The sequence below is a fragment of the Ictidomys tridecemlineatus genome, chromosome 3, assembly GCF_052094955.1.
Source record: "Ictidomys tridecemlineatus isolate mIctTri1 chromosome 3, mIctTri1.hap1, whole genome shotgun sequence".
Lineage (NCBI taxonomy): Eukaryota > Metazoa > Chordata > Mammalia > Rodentia > Sciuridae > Ictidomys > Ictidomys tridecemlineatus.
The window spans coordinates 54260329-54280013 of NC_135479.1; the positions used below are offsets into that span (position 1 = coordinate 54260329).

Sequence of the window (19685 nt, forward strand, 5' to 3'; positions counted from 1 at the left end):
AGGTGTCCATTAATAAGGGAGTGATCATATCAATTGTGGACTTGCTCTAGAAGTCTATGAAGTAGTTAAATGCTGATCCATGCCTACCTACCCTGGATAGCGCCACAGAAAATAATGATCAATGAAATAAGTGAGTTACAGAATGATGTGCTCAGTATGAAAATTTTATGCTAAAAATGCAAAGAAACAAAATATTGCATAAATATATTCTATATATTTTCTTTGTATCTTAAATGTACACAGACAGACTTAGCAAAAACTCCACCAGGATGTACATCTGATTGAAACTGGTAGTTACTCTGAGAAACTCGGAGATCACTGGGCTTAGGAACAGTGGCAATGCTTCTCTATTAATAACATTTAGTTTTATTGGTCATATATTTTATTCTTTCCAAGGAAATATGTGTATGTTACTTAGAAAATTAAAATATTAATTTCAAAAATTAAAAGAAAAGTCAGTTGCAGCAGTGCACGCGTGTAGTTCTGAGCTACTCGGGAGGCTGAAGCAGGAGAATCATTTGAGTCCATGAGTTTGAGACCAGGCTGGGCAAAAAAAAAAAAAAAAAAAAAAAAAAAAAACAGGACATTTTCTCCAGCTTCCAATAGGAAGAAGAAAAGAAGCTCAAGGATCACAGGGGGAAAGAGCAAACAGGGGTGCAGGGGCACTTGCCAAGGGATTTCTGCAGTTGGGAAGGTTTTGACACTTTTACCTGTAATTCTTTAATCTTCTTTTGCAATTGCAAACTGTGAACTTGTTCATCATCAATTTTGGTTTGTAACTGACTGATTTCAAATTCCTTCCTGCAAGTAGATTTTTTAAAAAAATAAAAGAACATGAGATACAAGCTTTTTAAGGGTGGGAAATTTGGCTTTCAAGAGCCAATGGAGAGATAGAAGATAAAATAGCTACTTCTTCAATTTCTCTTCTGCTTGCTGCTTGTCATTTTCTAGATCCATGATGGACTCCTGGGACATTTTCAGGTCTCCTTCCAGCTTCCTCTTTGCTCGCTCCAGGTCTGCCCGTAGTTTCTTCTCCTGCTCTAGGCTGCCCTCGAGCTGGGAAGACATAGGCAGAAAGTATGGAACCCTGCTACCAAAATGAGCTCAGCCCCTTCAGTCAGTGCAGCCACACACCTGGCCCATGGCTTCCTGGGCTCCTGTAGGGTGCTGACCATAAGCACCTACCCTGGAAGGAAGCAAGTCTTCCCCCTCTTCCCTCTTCTTGCAAAGAGAACCCTAGGGGATCCCTTGGTTGGCTCCTGGATGCTTCTTTCAGCCAATTCCCACTTGACCCTTTCTAGGACATATTCCCTGTAGGAGTCTGGCACCCATAGGTGGCTGTTCTTGCCCAGACAGGAACAAATGGGGGATTCTGTGAATGACACATGCAGGTCCAGATTGCACAACATACACCCCCCTACTTATTCTATGCAACTGTTGGGGGGATTTGGGCAACGACTTTGTGTGTGTGTGTGTGTACAAATAGGCACAGGGAAAGGATGGAATGGGGGGAAAGCACACCTACTCTGGCCTCAGAAGAATATAAGAGACTTGGGAAAGTTCTAGACATAGTAGTGAAAAAAATTAGAAAACTTCAAACCTGGTTCTCATATTAAGAACAATAATGTCAAGCCATAGGATCAGCCTAGGTGTTGGTCAGCAGATGAATGGGTAAAGAAAATGTGATATACATACATATGTGTGTGTGTGTGTGTGTGCGCGCGTGCTCACGCATTAATAGGTGTCCATTAATAAGGAACTGATCAAATCAATTGTGGACTTGCTCTAAAAGTCTATGAAGCACTTAAATGCGGATCCTTGCCTACCATGAATAGCACCATGGAACATAATGATGAATGAAATAAGTGGAGTTTTACTCAGCCATAAAGAAGAATGAAATTATGTAATTTGCTGGAAAATGGATGGAACTGGAGATCAACATACTAAGTGAAATAAGCCAGACTCAGAAAGTCAAGGGTCAAATGTTGTCTCTCATATGTGGAAATTAAAGAGAGAGATAGAAAGAGGAATAATAATAATAATAATAATAATAATAATAATGGATCTCTGAAAATAAAAGGGAAAAAAGGGAGACCAATGAGACCAATAGAGGAGAGGGAGGGACAAGGGGAAGGTATGGGGAGGGACCAGGGAATGAAATCTACCAAATTCTGCTATGTACATGTACAAATTTACCACAATGGATACTGTTGGATATATAACCATAAAACATTGGTTAAAATAATAATAATAAAAGCAGAAGTGACAAGCAGAATAGAAGCATAGCAGGAGAGAGAGGGAGAGAGAAAGGGAAGTTAAAGGGAAATGAGCTTGACGATTATGTTTTGAGCATGTGGAGATATGGCATGGTGAATCCCCAGTTATGTGTAATTGTAATGCACCAAAGTAAATAAATAAATAAATAAATAAATAAATAAATAAATAAACAAACTTTGCTCTTATTGAGCAAGAGAGAGAGAGAGAGAGAGAATACAAGAATTTACTATGATATGGAATATATTAATTTTCAGAGCCACAAATGGAACTAGTGTTTCTGTGGCTAGGGATTGAACCTAGAACTTTATATACACTAGGCAAGTGCTTTACCCCTGAGCTACACTAGCTCCAAATGGAACTAGTTTTAAATAATTTTAGAACAGGATTGGAGGTTTTGGAACCCAAATGAGCTACAAGTGGATGGTAATAATGATGAAGATGATGATGTAATAATAATATTAGCAGCCAAAGTCTAACTCAATTTTTCTATGTGATGAATTTTCCATGGAAACCTTGCAAGGTAAAGCTATTTGTGACCCCATTCCATAGGGTGAAAATGGAGGTTCACAAGGTTAAGTGACCTGATCATTATGCCAGAATTGTTTGGGGTCAGACCAAGGCTGAACCCAGGGTTCTGATTCCAGGACTGGAATCCCTCCTATCATGTTAATCCCCTCTCTTGCCTGCACCTCCACCAGTAACAGTCGCTACAGCATAGGAGTCAGATGCACTTACATCATCTATTTGCTGTTCCAGCTTGATATTTACTTTGATTAGACCATTAACTTTATCTTCTTCGACCTGCAGATCATCCAGAGTTTGCTGATGGGCTTCCTGTAGTGATTTCTTTTCTTTGGTCAGCTTGGAAATGTTTTCTTCAAGTGCTGTCATTTCTTCAGACAGATTCTTGACCTAGAGAATAACACCACCAATTTAATATTGAAACAATTAAACTCCAAGCTTCCAATAACAAATGTAATTGCTATGTTGGGCGTGGTGGCACATGCCTGTAATCCCAGCTGCTCAGGAGGCTGAGGCTGGAGGGTTACAAGTTCAAAGCCAGCTTCAACAACTTAGTGAGAGCCTATCTCACAATAAAACAATAAAAAGGATGGGATGTGGTTTAGTGATTAAGCATCCCTGATACAAAAAAAAAAAAATGTGATTGTTGTCTCTCTTCCTCTGACTACTGCTTTTTTACTTCCTGGAATTGACAATCTCTCAGTTTTTGTTTTTAGGATGGGGGCTCATTATGTTACTTAGGCTGGCCTTAAACTTTTGGGGTCAAGTGATCCTGCCTCCGCCTCCCAGTAGCTGGGATAGGAGCATGTGCCACTGTGCCCACACAGTCTCTCAGTTTTTAAAAATTTGCCTTGTTGCTCTCTGATGATGTCTCAGATTCTCCCATTAGAATTATTTCTTCAAGGAGCACATTCTATTTTATAACGAGGGACATTGTTAAAATGCAAATATGCTACCTCTGAAGGGTAACATATCAATTTATATTCATTCGTAATGTATAATGCATCTGCAGGTATTTGTTAGGTTGGCTGATGGGGGTTTAGAATGAGGCAAGAAGGGAAGGAAAGGCATGAGATATTATGCAAGAAAATCCTGAGGGGAATCTGGTGTTGTTGGGGTGTGTGGTTAGGGCACTTTGCATAGAATTCTAAGGCATTAAATAAAATTGCTTTCCATGTACACATCTTTCAAATCTGAGGTTGCCCTTTCTTGACCCATGAGTTGGATCTGGCCCCAAACATATTTTCTTTCATTTACAATTTTTGAAATGTTATCAAATTGGCGGGGGGGGGGAGGAAGAAATTTCACATAAAATCTCAATTTCTGACTTCTTGTGGAAAATTAGAAGCTCTGGCCATGCTGGATAGACATTTCTACCTGATGGTAGTTGGCTGGTGGTTAGTCAAGGCTACCATCTGTGGCCAGGGTTCACAGTCTCCACTCATTCCTATCAGTTTCAATTGTCTATCCCACATTGACTCCGATTGTCAACTGCCATTGTCATCTCATATCCAGCAGACCTCAGCCCTTACCCCCTCCTCATGGGTGACCGCTGTGGTATGAATCATGCATGTGTTTTTACATATCTTTGCCACATGTATATTTCTGTCTTATGTGCATGTTGAATATTCCATTTTTCCTCATATTTCTCCCCACTAGTCCTAGGTTTTTATTGTCCATTTTTGATGCCCCGTGTGTGTGCACAAGTCTTTTGCTTCCCAAAGCTGCGTGGTATTTCCTGGTGTGCATCCATCATGTTCTGCCTCTCTGTTCCCCCAGGGATGGACCTGGTTATTTCCTGCAGCTTCCCACAAGCAATGCTGCTATAAACCTCCTTGCATATGCTCCTGCTCCAATCTCCCTCCTCTTTACAGCGGGAAAGTGGGGACTGGTGGGGAGACGGGGGTGGGGTGGTGGTGGTGGTGCCCACTTTGTCCATCTGTGGACTGGTGGAAGACTTCCTTGGTCTGCACACCTCAGAATCTCTGAGTCGTAGAGTATGTGGTTCTTAATTCAATTTTGTAATTCCAAAAGACCTTCCCAAAGGCTGCATCTGTTTATAACCTGCCAGTAATTCATCAGGGTCCCTGTGCCCCACCTCCCTGCCAATCAGTCATTGGTATTATCTAGTTTTCTGCCTCCTTCATGATCTGTCTTGTTTCTCAGGCATTTTGGGTTTGCTATCCCTGTGCTGGGTGCTGAGCAACAGAGATGAATATGAAACAACCTTCTCTCTTAAGAAAATGCTGGAAGTTTGTGGTACAACAAGGGAGAGTTGAGAAGAGCCTGCAGGCTGGAGAACAAGGCAGAGGGACCTAACTACCCTGCAGCTTGGCTCCTGCTCCAACCTCCCAGCAGGAAAGTGGGGACTGGTGGGGAGCTGGGGGCGGAGTGGTGGCAGTGGTACCCACCTTGTTCTCTGTTGCATGCTTCTCCTTTTCAACTTTTGTCAGGGTCAGCTCCAGGTCATCAATGTCTCTCTTGAGAGAGGAGCATTTGTCTTCCAGATTCCTTTTCTTGGCCACCAGGTCAGAATTCATCTCCTCCTCCTCTTCCAGCCTCTCGGTCAGCTCTTTGACTTTGGCTTCCAGCTGGATCTTGCTTTTGATGAGACCCTCACACCGTTCCTCGGCGTCCATTAGATTTTCTGTTTCCTGAAAGTACCAGGTCATTATAAGTTTTCATCAGTCACTTGGCAAGCCTTAGAAGGAAAGGGACTGACCCTCTAAAAGTCCATCTCCTGTATCTACGCCAAGGAGTGGTTGTGCACACACATACACACACTCACATACATAGGTACACATGCGCACACACACACACACACACACACACACACACACACACACGCCTGCATATCATCCACATACTCTCTTTTAGACCACCAAGGATATCACTTATTAAAGAGACAGTCACTTAACGTGACTCAAAAGAGTTCATGGAGTTCCAAGTTCAGTTTATTTTATTGTATTTTATCAGGACTAGGGGTGAAACCCTGGGGCACTCTACTTCTGAGATACATCCCCAACCCTTTTTATTTTTTTATTTTGAGACAGGGTCTCACTAAATTGCTGGGACTGACTTTGAACTTGCAATCCTTCTTCTCCCAGCCTCTTGAGTTGCTGGGATTACAGATATGTACAGCATTCATTTTAAAGAATAAAGCCTCTAGAAAGTTGTCTGATTATTTCATGTTTCCTAGCAAACAACAGTTGAAAAATAACTCATCTACTCCATATTATCCCACATTAAGCTAGAATTTTCAAAACATGACTACCTTTTAACTTTCAACACAGAAGTGGTACGTGTGTGTCCTCGGCTGAGCCTCCTCAAGCCACAGAACATTACAATGAAAAACTCACAAGAATCAGTGATTTAATAAGTCCATGTGCCAGAAGACTCTGCAGTGAATCTCTCAGACAGATGAAGATTACTTAATTCTGTTATTCAACAAAACAGGCTATATCTTCCCATATAAGAGAATTTTAAAAACTGGACATGCATGGCAGGGAAATGGATAGGAAGAGACCGTCAAGAATAAATGCAAATATTTATTGCACATCTTTAAATCTCAGGTATGTGCTCCCTGTCGTTCCCCAATAGCTATATGAGGTAGGTGTATTACTATTCCTATTTTACAGATGAGAAAACTGAGGCACAAAGAGAAGGGCCTTGTGTTAGGTTACCTTCACTAACAAGTGAAGGATCTGGGATGTAAAAAATGCAGGTGTCTTGCTCCAGAGGTTGTTATCCATTATCCATAGACAATAGGTTGTTATCTCACCCACTGTGCCTGGGAAAGTGTACTATACCGATTGGGAAAGTGATAGGGGAGTTGAAAATTCTTGGCAATATTGGGGGGGTTTATTAAGAAGGAAAACCTGGGCTGGGGATGTGGCTCAAGCGGTAGCGCGCTCGCCTGGCATGCGTGCGGCCCGGGTTCGATCCTCAGCCCCACATACCAACAAAGATGTTGTGTCTGCCGAGAACTAAAAAATAAATATTAAAAATTCTCTCTCCTCTCTCACTCTCTCTTTAAAAAAAAAAAAAAAAAAGAAGGAAAACCCACAAATACCCTAACTTCTGGGAACTGCCAGAATTTGCATGCTGCAGATGTGGTTTCATTTTTTCCTATTTATTTGATAAAAAAGTGTTCTCTAAAGCAGTTCTGAGTATAATACTTATTGAAAATCATGTGGAAAATGACTCATCTTTGAATTGAATCATCTCATTTGAATGATTTATTTTTATTGATAGGATTTTAAAAGACCTGGTGAACTCCTGACAGCTTTTTATTATGAAGACACAAACAGCTCTCATATCTACAGTGAAACACATCTAACTCTGCTACGGAAGACAGGGAGGGATCAGGGACAGCCCAAGTTCACTTTGCAGACATGATTTCTGGCCTGTGCAGACCTTGGGACCAGCGGCCTGCCTTCTACTGAAATACTCGGTATGACCACTGGGTGGCATCACTGCCTCTTGAATAGACTCCTTAAGGGGCCTCAATGTCCTCCTTTTGAGTGATTTGCATTTTCAGAGAGGATGTACTTACAGACTGGACCTGCAACTGGAGGTCATTCTTTTCCTGCAGCAGGGAGACCATTTTCTCCTCCAGCTCCTTCCTCCGAGCCTCAGATTTGGCCAGGTCTTCTTTGGCCTTCTCAAAGTCCTCCTTCATGGTAGCCATCTCCTTCTCTGCCTCTGCACTCTTCAGCAAAGGCTTGATTTTAAAGAAGAGGTTCATCCAGGGCCAGTGCTTGACATTCATAAAAGAACGGATGTTGTACTGGATGCAAAAGATGGAGTCCCTGTGCATTGGTTAGAACTCCAATTAACAAACCCCAGCAAGGCCTCATCTGCCTCAACCCCCGCTTGCCCTCAAAGGACCCCAGGATCTGCATCCTTCCTGGTTGAATGGGAAGGAAGTACAGCCATGCTTCGCAGACCCTGTGGTTCCAGAGTAGCTCTGCAAATGAGGGGCACAGGACAGAGCATGTGTAAAGGTTGGAAAGAAGAGAAGGCACAGGGCCATTTGTGGATCTCGCTTTGCCTGGCTGCCTGCTGCACCACCCTGTTGAAAATCCTTTACCTGAGATTATCCGTGGACGCCTAGTGGCCAATGCCATCAGCACATTTACTCAGACGATTGGGTCTTTCTCCCGCATTTGAATTATTAATCAAATCTCACTTCTTTGGAACTCCTTCTGCCTTTGATTTGCTGCTTTGTAGTATTTTGACATACAGACCTCCTCTTCCTGCTGAAGCTTTGGTAGAACCCCATGACCTGTTTTAGTTGTCTCTTAGCCTCTTGTCCTGGGGGAATTGATTTGTTTTCCTAATTTTGATTGTTGCCTATGTCCCTGCATGTTCTACACGGCTTCATAGTAATATGCATAAGTGCCTAAAAATGTATTTATGTCTCCATTAAACTGGTTCTTCTTTTGGAATTTCTATACTTTATTTCCATGCCAGCTTCCATTGGCTTCACCAAACTGGATGTCTGGTGTATTCCTAGCACATGGTGGAGGTCCACTGTTAGATCTACACCGGAAGACCAAGCTGCCACCCAAGTTCTGCTTTCCCTAATGCCCTCACATAACCAGTCATCCATGCTGCTTTTCTTTTCCTTGAATTATCCAAGCAATAAGACTCTTAAATATTTCCTTATTCCATGCCCTCCTCTCCCACCCATAGACTAAAGCTCAATTCAGGTCCTTGTCTCTTTAATTTGGACTTCCACTACAGTCGGGGTCATGACTCCTTCCATCCCCTCAGGTTCACTCTCTTCCCAGCTGCTAGAGTGACCTGATCCCCTCACTCATTTCCTTATGTTCCTTCTGGAGCTTCCCCATCAACCAGAGGATGGGGACCCTCGCTACCTGCCTCATTCAGTGCTCCAATAACAGTGACCTGCTTGTTGGTGTCCCTTCCAGATCATATTTTAAAACAGGTTATGCAAAACTTTTTCCAGAGTGGGAAAAAAATTCGTGCTGACCCATTCATGCCAACTCCAAAGCCCCAAGCATTTTGGGGGGGGGGCTTGCTTGTGTCAGGTCCCCACTCCCCTGACTATAACATTGCACTTGTGTTAAAATTGGTCATGCCCATGTCTGCTTCCCCCTCCTCTGTGAGCTGCTGAAAGACAGGGTTCATTTCTGTATGAGATTGCTGCTCTGGAAATGTTGGTCAAATGAAAGAAGGAGAGTCTCCCAGCAATAAAAGCAGGAAGTAACAACCAGCTGCTATGTGGGACGGGCAGGGTAACAGAGGGAGAGTCTGCATCACCTCCTCTCCATCATCTTCTTAAACTCCAACCGCATCAGGTAGCCCCTGCACACGGCCTGCGTGCGTGTCATCAGGGTCACCAGCTTCTCGTCTCTCATCTCCTCCAAAAGTCCCAGGAGTCCAGCTTTGAAAAATACCTGTATTCAAAGAGAGATGACCCCTGCTTTGTCTTCAGCAGGTGGTCAACTGAGTCTTTTGAGGGAGCCTATGTCTACCCAAGCCCACTCCTGGACTCTCATCAGAGTTCTGGGTTGGAACCGGCGGCAGTTTAGCCTCAAAGACTTTTTCCCCACTGACTCTGGTCTCTGTAGCTGCCCCTTTGGGGCAGAGAGGTAACCTGTTCTAAAGTAGGTTCCAGACCCACCAACTCATATGGATCAGTTCTGTCAGAGCTTATGCTCAGACAGTAAAAATGAGTTCAGAAAATCATACTAGTGCAACTGCACCCAGATGAGGTCTCCTCCTCTCCCTGCCCATCAACAAAGGCGGGTCTCACTCTCAAGTCCCCTGCACCAACTGTATGCAGTGGCAGAACTTACTCCATCTCCATGGCAGCCAAGGAAACAGAGTAGTCTGTGGACCATCTGAAGACCCCAGCCTGCCTCTTTCCAGGAGGTAGATCTTTGGAGTCAGGCCAGGACTGAAAGCCAGCCTTTGCCACTCAGTGGTTCCTATCTGACTTACCTCTCCATGTGACCTTGAGCATTGTCCTTGTCCTTGCCTTCCTGCCCTTACCCTGCATTTCCCCTGCCTTCCCAAGAACCAGAGGAGGCAGGTACCATCCTTATTACCATGACCCCTGTCTCACTGGCTATTGTAAGGAGAATGAAATACATATGGAAGGACTCATAACACATGTGCTCAAAAACTAGCATCCATTTTATTGGTTATGATTACTCTGCTCAAGCCCTCACTGTCTCTGGAATCTTCTATGTTCTCATCTGTCTGTGTGGTTCTTTCTCTCCCTTTAAGAGTCTCTCTTCTCTTCTCCCTCTAGGACAATGAAGCTCCCCATTGCTATTCACTGAGGCTTCCAATCTCAGCTTCTAGTCACTTCAAGATCAATGTGGAGCAAAAGCCTTCTATTCCTAACCACAGAGCTTCCTTTATTTGGGCTTCAGATAAGGGATGGCCAGGTGGACCAGAAGAGGAAAGAGACTCTTCCCTCCAACCAACTAACAAGCAGTTAGGTCTGTGGGTTTCCCGAGGGTTGGGGGGTGTGGAGGGATTCCAGCTCCACCTGTTCTCACCTTGGTGTGGCCAAACCGGAACTGTTCCCGGTCTACATCGATGGAGTTCAGGAGCTTCTCTGAAGCATTTTTGCTGTCAATAAACTGCCCCTCTGGGATGGCGCTGGCATTGAGGATCCGATACCTAAAGAAAGGTGACAACACATCTTAAATAGATTCATCTCCCAGAATGGTCCCATGCTTGAGACCAGGGCTTCTAGAACCTTCTGTTCCATCCTTAGGAGGAAGTAGGATACTATCAGCTGCTCTGGGAGAGGGAGATATTTAGGGGTTGGTACTAGGGCCATGGTAGAGAGAGAAAAGCATAAAGGAAGCCCAGCAAGTGCACTCAGGGCTGGAATTTTGCTTTCAGAGGCAATGATTCCTATCTAATTTAAAAGAGCCTTGAAATCAGCTGTGGCCTACAGACCTCAGTTCTCCTACCTCTAGAGGGTCCCAGCTCCTCCTCTACTCTGGACATGGGCTTAACTCCCAGGCCCAGAAGAGAGGAGGAGAGAGGTGGTCTGGAGCAGTGGCTCTTAACAGGGGCAATTTGGTCCCCAGGGATGTCTGAAGAAATATTTGATTGTCATAGCTTGAGGGTAAGAGCTGTGGGTTTGCCACCAGCATGTTAGGCAGAGGCCAGAAATGTTGCTAAAGTCCTACAATGCACAGGACAGTCCCTTCATAAAGGATTACCTAGCTCCCAATGTCCATAGTGTGGAGGTTGAGTCACTGTAGTCTAGAGTCACAAGCTAGAGAGCTCTAGCCTTGGGACCATTTAGGGCAGGCCCAGCACTCATTTTGAACATGGGATCATCCCCTAGCAAAAGGCAAAGTCCATAAGAACCCCAGGAGGCTTGTGAATTCACCAACTACCCAACCCAAGGAATGCTTTTAGGGAGAGCAAAAGGTGCCCTCAAATGGAGACAGAGGCAAAGACAAGGTAACCTACCTCTGTTTGAAGTCAGCATAGAGAATTCTGCTGGGGAATCCTTTCCTGCAAATCCGGATGCCCTCAAGAACCCCATTACAGCGCAGCTGGTGCATGACCAGGTAGTGGTCCATCACACCTGGGAAGAGAACTTTCTAAGGGATGCCTGTGGCTTTTTCATTGTTCAGCTCCTTTTACTTTTTTGTTTTCTTTTTGTTTTTGTTGTTGTTGTTGCAGTAGAGAGGATTGAACACAAGGGTATTCCACCAATGAGCTGTACCTCCAGGTCTTCTGTATTTTTTTTTTTTTAATTTTGAGACAGGGTCTTGCCAATTTTACTAGGTTGATCTAAAACTTGCAGTCCTTTCTGCAAAACCTCCAGAGTTTCATAGCTCATTGTTCATCCTGGATGATCCAAGGCACCAGGAGCCACTCCCAAACACCCAGACTTCACTAGAGGGAATGCCAGCTTTAAGATGGGGGTTGAAGGTGGCTAAAACCTGCTAACAAGTTCCGGTCTCTTTGGGAGACTCTGGCACCCACAACCATAGGAATGAGAGCCAACAGTGTGATCTTTACTCTGCTTATGGTTCTGGATTCTAGTGAGGCTCTCAGAAAGGGCACACTAGGTATGGAGTGGTTATTGGGCTTCCCGTTATATACCTTGAAATCCCTTCCTGCCTCTACACTATACAGATTTGTCTTTAGTGAGAGAAGGGAGCAGGCTGAATTCAGGGTGGGTGATCATCAGTCAATCGCTTCGCACCTGCCCTGGGAAGCGGGGGTGACGACTAAAACTTGCACTGAAGAAGAGAAAACAGAAGGACAAATCCCCACGGGGGAGGTACCATGGCCACTCTTGGTAATCAGCCTAGGTCAGACACAAATCAAACTGGGGCTGAGAACACTCTGACTTGGGGCTCTGTGAGGAGTTACAGGTGAGGTACCATGGTGACATGATGGCTTCTCTTTTTAAAATATGTTTTATTTGTTCTTATTAGTTATACCTGATAACATAATTTTGACATTATACATATATGAAGTATAACTTCCCATTCTTCTGGTTGTTCATGATGTGGAATTACATTGGTCTTGTAATCATACATGCCCGTAGAAAAGTAATGTCTGATTCATTCCACTGTCTTTCCTATTCCTATTCCCCCTCCCTTCTCTTCATTCCCCTTTGTCTAATCCAAAGCACTTCTATTCTTACCTACCACCCTCTCCCCTTCTGTGAGTTAGCAACCACATATCAGAGAACACATTCGGCCTTTGGTTTTTTGGGATTGGCATATTTCACTTAGCATGATATTCTCCAGTTCCAACATGACAGCTTCTTAACAAGGGCTTCCTAAGTTGCTGGGGAGGGTGTGGCTAAAGCTGGCTTTGACTTAACCTTATGAAAACTTCTGGAATGCTACAAGCTTCCCTGATGGCTGTGAGGAGAGATCATTATACAATTTCTAAGGCTTTGCTAGAGCAGCACTGTCTGATACAGCAGTTATTAGCCATGTGGGCCTATTTACATCTGAATTCATTAGCATTAAAAATTCATTTTCTTAGTTGCACTTAGTCCACATTTCACATAACTAATGGCTACCATATTGGACAGTGCAGATATTGAACATTTCTATCCTTCCGAAAGGTTCAATTGGACAGTGATTCCCTAGAGAAAAATTTGGTTAAGACCAAATAGAAATTGTATCAGAAATTCAGAAAATCACTGATGTAGACAGAACCTTAAACATCATCTGGTCCACCCCTCAGTAATTCTCAGATGATGATTCTTGCTGGTTCAAATCCCTGCTGTGCTATTTACTGGCTATGTGAACCAGGGACTTTCTGTGCCTCAATTTCTTCACTTGAAAAATAAGAAAAATACTGAGTATCTGCTTTAAAAGGCTGTTGTGAAGATTAAGGGGAAGAAGATGTAAAAGGTTAAAATTGCCCCTGACACACTGTAGGAGGCTTCACGGACACTTGTCCTTGTGATTTGCCACAACCTCGCATGGTCAAAGGCAAGGCTAAGCCCTGCATCTCTACAAGAGCCAAGAGCAGGGAGAAAAGGCACAGATAGAGGTCAATGATCCTTCTAGAACCAAAAGAAAAGGACCATCATTTGATGATGGGGAGACCAGAGCAGCCATGTTGCTTGCCAAGCCATGCACCTATTGTATACTGTGTGCACTTGGTGGTGGAGAGAGAGAGGAGGGACGGGGGACAGGGCCCTTTCCTAATCTCCACAGAACCTGGGGAAGACTGAGGCTTGGAGAAGTGAAAGGCTTTGCAAGGTAGTTGGCAGAGTGAAGACTGAACCCTCTGTGTGTTTCCTCCTAACCCTGGCTGAATTGTTTTCTAGCAGATCCATGAAAAGTCCTCATTTGTTTTGGTACAAATTTCCAGAACTTCTAAAATATTCCTTGAGCCACCGCCTCCTTCTTCTCATGTTACCAACCCCAGAAGATTTTTCCTTTTTATCCTCCCTCACTTTTTACTTCCCTCTCACTCTTTTCTCCTCCCATCTCACCCTTCCGCAGGCAGTTGCATGACATCCATGATATCCATTTTATAATTTTTGGCATCTCAGGGGATCTGCTAACCAGGAAAAGATTGCCCCTTCTGTAGCTAGTGAATTCTTAGCTAATGACTCCTTGTTAAATTAGTCTTTCATATGCAAAGCAACTAATTCAAAGCCCTTACCTTCCAAACTGTCCTTATTCAGCTCTCACACTCTGAGACCTTATGCCTCTGTCCTAATCATACAGCAGCAAGACATCTGGGGCAGTTCATACACCTTGAAGCCTGATGCAATTATTCGGGTCTATCCAATCCTAAACCAGTTTAGCCTGTTGACATCGACTCACCTATTCTTTTCCATGAAAACCACAATAAAGTCTCTTATTTGAGATTTTCCCCTTGCTCTTCTTGCCCCTCACCTGGCCCTTGTCCTTCCCTTCCTGACCTTACAGGGTGAACCCCCTACCTTGGGAATTGCAGTGACAAACCATCTTTTCAGGACTCTCCTAATCTGTTGGCCTCACCATACTTGAATAATAGTCAAATCCACATTTTAAAACAGCACACATCTGGAAAGTCCCAGGCTTGTCACAAGAAGAGAGTCAGAGGGAGGCAGCAGCCCTGCTTCCTAGGGGTTCCTGTTTCTGATCCCATGAAGCCCTGGGAGGTTGTAGAAGAACAACTAGAAAGAACCACCTGTGCCTGTGGATGGGGAGGAGGTTGGGGATTTGGTCTTGGACTGTGGCTTTCAGTCCCAGCTCTGAGTGCCCTGGGGCGAAGCACTGGAATCCTAGGGTCTTTAGTGTGATCTCTTCTAGGAAATGAAGGGGTGGCACTAAGTGCTTTCTGAGGTGTCTCCCAGGCTATCTACCATAGCAGGGTGTTAGTTTCTTTCCAGACAAGGGAATGAAAACAGAGCCATGCCAGAGCAAAGGGGAAACAGAGAGGAAACAACAGATTTCCCTAGAATTGACCTTCTGAAAGAAAAGGTAAGCCATTGGCACAGTTTGGAACTCCCAGAGTCAATCCATTCCTGTATCTGTTGATACTTGAAGGCCATCTGATCTCTCCATTCACTTGTGATGTGAAAGAGGCAAGTGTTTAATCATGATCGAGCGTTGGGTATAGAAGGACTTCACTGTGTATAGGCTCCCTCACAGACACAGCTCTTTGTGATAATAGTTGTTCTCTTTGAGACAAAGGACCCCGAGAAACAGCTATACTCTACTAAGTGTGAGCCGGGCCTGGGTGACAATTAGGGTCCTACTTTGGTGCACAATGTTCTCTATCTAGATTTATATGGTCTCTTATTCTCAGTTCTCATTTTTAAAGTGGAGGTAATCACATGTATCTGTTTCGAGGATGAGAGATCATTTAATAAGGTGGCTGACACACACTACAGGATAAAAACCAAAAATCTGTTGTGATTGATGCTGTTTTTATGATGGGATACCAAAGACAATTATTTGCCAAATGCAAATGATTCTTTACTTTAGGATAAAAGAGGCCAATAGAGCCCTTCAAGAATCTTATGAGAGCTATGGATGAAATGTGTCTATACACATATATACAATGCTTGGGATATGATTTCATGGTAGGGGCACTAGAAAAAAAATATAAGATGCCTCGTTGAATTTGAATTTCAAATATAAATGAACAATTTTTAATATTTAAATGAAATAAATTTTTAATATATATATATCCCAAACATTGCATGGGTCACATAAGTATTTTTGTGTGGAGGGGTTGTGGTGCTGGGGATTGAATTCAGGGATGCTATACCACTGAGCTACATCCACAGCTTTTTTAAATTTTGAGACAGAGTTTTGCTAAGTTGTTCAGGCTGGTCTCAAACTTGTGATCCTCTTGCCTCAGCCTCCCGAGTTGCTGGATTACAGGCATGTACCACTGCACCTAGCAGCCATTTTTGAATTATTTATCTGAAATCCATATGTAGTAGAATGAAATTTAATCCTTATCTGTCACCCTGCACAAAACTCAACTCAAAGTGGATCAAAGACCTAGAAATTAGACCAGAAACTCTGCACATAATAGAAGAAAATGTAGGCCCAACCTATTGGAACACATTGGCTCAGGAACCAACTTCCCTAACAAGACTCCTAAAGTGCAAGAAGTAAAATCAATATTCAGTAAATGGGATGGCATTAAGCTCAAAAGCTTCTTCACAGGAAATGAAAGTAGAATTTAAAATGGCATCCAGAGTTTTAATTTACAAGTCAGGTAACCTGATTTAACAAACTCATTTGAGAAGTGATAAAGACTATAACCCTTTCCCTACACACATGCACAGAATTTTATGTACATTTTAGGAGGTTCTGCTTGGTTCGATAAATGCTCTGCAAGATGGGATTGCTACTCACCAGGAGTCTTGGTCTCATTGGGAATCAGACATCGTACAAAGTGAGGGTGAGTACTCCGTAAGTTGGTCATCAATTTGTTTAAATTTTCCTGGGACACAAACCAAAAAAACAAGCCCATTTATTTCAGCACATGTCATTTTCACCCGGCAGAATAACTGCAATGTGGAAGTTGCTAAAACACGAACCCTGAACACGGCTGACACTGTCTGGAAAGAGGATCCCTTCTTCTTCCCGCCTTTCTTGCTTCCCCCGGAGTCACCTGGAGGCAGACACGGAAGGGCATGTCAGAGGCAGCCCAGAGAACACAGTGGTGGACTCTCCAATCACCTCTTTCAAGTCCAAAAACAGGAGCTTTGGTTTTCTTTTGACTTAACAGACTTAAATTGTTATTTGTTTGATTTTTAAAAATAATAAATTTTTAGTTGTAGTTGGACACAATACTTTTATTTTATTTATTTATATGTGGAGCTGAGGATAGAACCCAGGGCCTTGCATGTGCTAGGTGAGCACTCAACCCCTGAGCCACAACCCCAGCCCCTTGTTTGATTTTTTAAAAGATGCTTTTAAACTGTCCAGATTTGGGAAAGCTCAACTTTATCCCCATTGATGGGGTGGGGAGGGTGCATGTGGGTGGCATTTTACTTTAATAATAACTTAAGACTCTCAGAATAGAAGATTGGTCTCTTAACCTTTAGAGGTTAGATATGAAATCAGACTGACTAATTAGCAAGATTGAGATGTCCCTCTTAATGATTGTGATTTCTTTTTAAAAAATATTTTTTATTTTTTAGTTGTAGTTGAACGCAATACCTTTATTTTATCTATTTATTTTTATGTGGTGCTGAGGATCAAACCCAGGGCCCCACCCATGCTAGGCAAGAGCTCTACCGCTGAGCCACAACCCCAGCCCCGTGATTTCTTTCTTGAGTTGACATCCTTTTATTCCAGAATTTTTGTTTAGCTCTTTCTCTTTTTCCTTCCTCCCTTCCTTCTTTCTTTCTTACCTTTTTGGCAGTACTGAGAATTGAACCCAGGTCCTTTCACCCACTAGGCAAGGGCTGTACATCCTCAGCTCCCCTGTTTACTTCTTAATAAGAAAGTAACCGAAGGTAATAAAAGTAAGCCGATAATATTCTACAAGTCAAATGTTCTTCTTTCTAAAAGAAATAACCCAATTTGCTATCTGAATTTGGAGTCAGTGATATTTGGTCTACTTTTTCTGAATGGCTCACTTTCATATTTAGCCCACATCAAGTTTAAATTTATGCACATTTATCACATTTTTCTGCCAAAGTATGCTAGACATTAATTTTTAAAAAGTTCCAATTATCTATGAAATGTTTATATTGCATATATTTTAAAATGAAAAGCATTAATGAAATAAATTTATACATTTAAGGTAGTCTCTCCTTTTCAACTCTAGTTAGGCAATTATTTAAAATATAAATACAATGGTAACCTTAAAAAGTGACACTAGCTGCTGCAGTCACTTTGGAAAAGGATTCAGCCACCTCAAAAGGTTGCCATAGTTACCATGTGACACAGCAATTCCACTCCTAGGTATATTTTCAAGGGAATTGACAACACATATTCCCATAGAAACGTGTCTACAAATGCTCATAGCAGCAGTTTTCACAATAGCCAAAAGGTCAAGGCAACCCAAGTGTCTGCCAATGGGTGAATGGATGAACAGAATGTGGTACATTCACACAATGGAATGTTATTTATCTACAGAAAGGACGGAAGTACTGATGAAATATGCTACATCATAGACAAACCTTGAAAATATTAGTCTGGTGAAAGAAGCCAGACACAAATGGCCATGTTGTATGTTATTCAATTTGTAACGGATCTCCAGAATAGCAAATCCACAGAGACAGAAAAGAGATTAGTGGTTTTCAGGGAATCTGGACCAAATTGAGGAGTGACGGATGTTGATAGATTGCAGGGGGTGATGAAATAGTTCTTGAATCAGATGGTGGTGGTACAACATTGTGAATATACTAAGCACTGCTGAAAAATGTAAAGGGTAAATTTTATTGAATGTAAATTATATATTAATGAAAACATAATTAAATAATTTAGTATTAGTGACTTTGTGCACTAAGAGGGGCAGTTTACCTCCACAGACGTCTATCTTAAGGAGGAGTTGGAGTAGGGAAAAGAAAAAATGGAGAACAGAGACAGACAAATCTAGCTCATCCTGAAGCTCATGCTTGACTACTGGTTACATGAGCAGCTTTGTGATATGAGTAATTGCACAGAGATTTCCACAGGGGGTGGGAGGGATAAAGATAAGAATTTTACCTGTTTCAGCACCAGCATAGTTGGAAAAAAGAAAGGACAGCAACTTCAGTGAAGATTTCTGGTACAGTCCCACCACTGTCTCATTCAGGGGGTCCTTGTTCTTGTCCAGCCAGCCAGCAATGTTGTAGTCCACAGTGCCTGCATAGTGCACCAGCGAGAAGTGGGCCTCGGCCTTGCCTTTGGCAGGCTTGGGCTTCTGGAAGTTGTTGGACTTGCCCAGGTGCTGGTCATACAGCTTGTTCTTGAAGGAGGTGTCTGTTGCCTTGGGGAACATGCACTCCTCTTCCAGGATGGAGAAGATTCCCATAGGCTGGAAGGAGGATAACAGAGACCATTCCTCTATATTTAAGAGTACCTACCAATGGCTCCATGGTCTGGGGAAGCCAAAGAGAATTTCTTTGGTGCCATCGCTCTGGTACTTCCAGCACTGGAACATAAGCTCTGTAAGAGCAAGGCTCTTGTTTTGGTGCAATGACCAAACAATGGTAGATATACAGAATGTGTTTAATATTTGTTGAACAAAAGAACATGGAAAGAATAGAAAGTTGCACATAGAGCCATAAGATGAATCATACATTAAATGATGTCTGGGCTTCCTATGGCTACTTAGGAAGATAGAGTTATTTCAACATGATCAGTTTTCAAAATTATTACGGGAAGTCATTTTTTAAAAGTTGATGTCATCTCCTGTTTTCATAGTAATGTTCTACCAAGAACCCTATTGTGCACAGTCCTTCCCCCTTGGGTCTTTGGGCAAATCAAGAATGTGAGTGCCTTGTTGGACTGGCACTCACATTCTTGGGAATAACGGAACACTTGGATCTGAACCATCCATGCACCTCTTTGAAGTGTCAGAACAGATTCTGGGGTGCTTTTCAAATGCTTTATCTTTTCTATAAAAGGGGATTCAGTCATCTGAAGGCTCACAGCCTTGGAGAGTAAGGTTAGGACACCAATCTATTAGCAGAGAAGAGGCAGAGTAACAAGTATCCCAGGGTCCCAGCAAAAAGGAGCTTTCCCTGGGGAGCAGCGTTTTCTCTACCTTCTCGATGAGCTCAATGCAGGCAGCCAGGTCCATTCCGAAGTCAATGAACTCCCACTCAATGCCTTCCTTCTTGTACTCCTCCTGCTCCAGCACGAACATGTGGTGGTTGAAGAACTGTTGCAGTTTCTCATTGGTGAAGTTGATGCACAGCTGCTCCAAGCTGTTGAACTAGGTGTTTCCAATAC

General features: G+C 42.9%; 1 protein-coding gene across 3 annotated transcripts in view; it reads right to left on the reverse strand.

Annotated features, from left to right (window-relative positions):
• Positions 1–19685, reverse strand: part of Myh13 (myosin heavy chain 13) — a 62943-nt gene that overhangs the window by 20781 nt on the left and 22477 nt on the right. For all 3 annotated transcript variants that reach the window (XM_078042894.1, XM_078042893.1, XM_005332875.3), the window contains exons 15-26: positions 19498–19668; positions 18456–18765; positions 16334–16407; positions 16149–16236; positions 11272–11389; positions 10338–10461; positions 9088–9224; positions 7355–7610; positions 5211–5453; positions 3013–3189; positions 911–1056; positions 711–801 (exon numbers count right to left, since the gene is read on the reverse strand). In XM_078042894.1, coding sequence (XP_077899020.1) covers positions 711–801; positions 911–1056; positions 3013–3189; positions 5211–5453; positions 7355–7610; positions 9088–9224; positions 10338–10461; positions 11272–11389; positions 16149–16236; positions 16334–16407; positions 18456–18765; positions 19498–19668 — 1935 coding nt within the window. The remainder of the gene's footprint in view (positions 1–710; positions 802–910; positions 1057–3012; positions 3190–5210; positions 5454–7354; positions 7611–9087; positions 9225–10337; positions 10462–11271; positions 11390–16148; positions 16237–16333; positions 16408–18455; positions 18766–19497; positions 19669–19685) is intronic.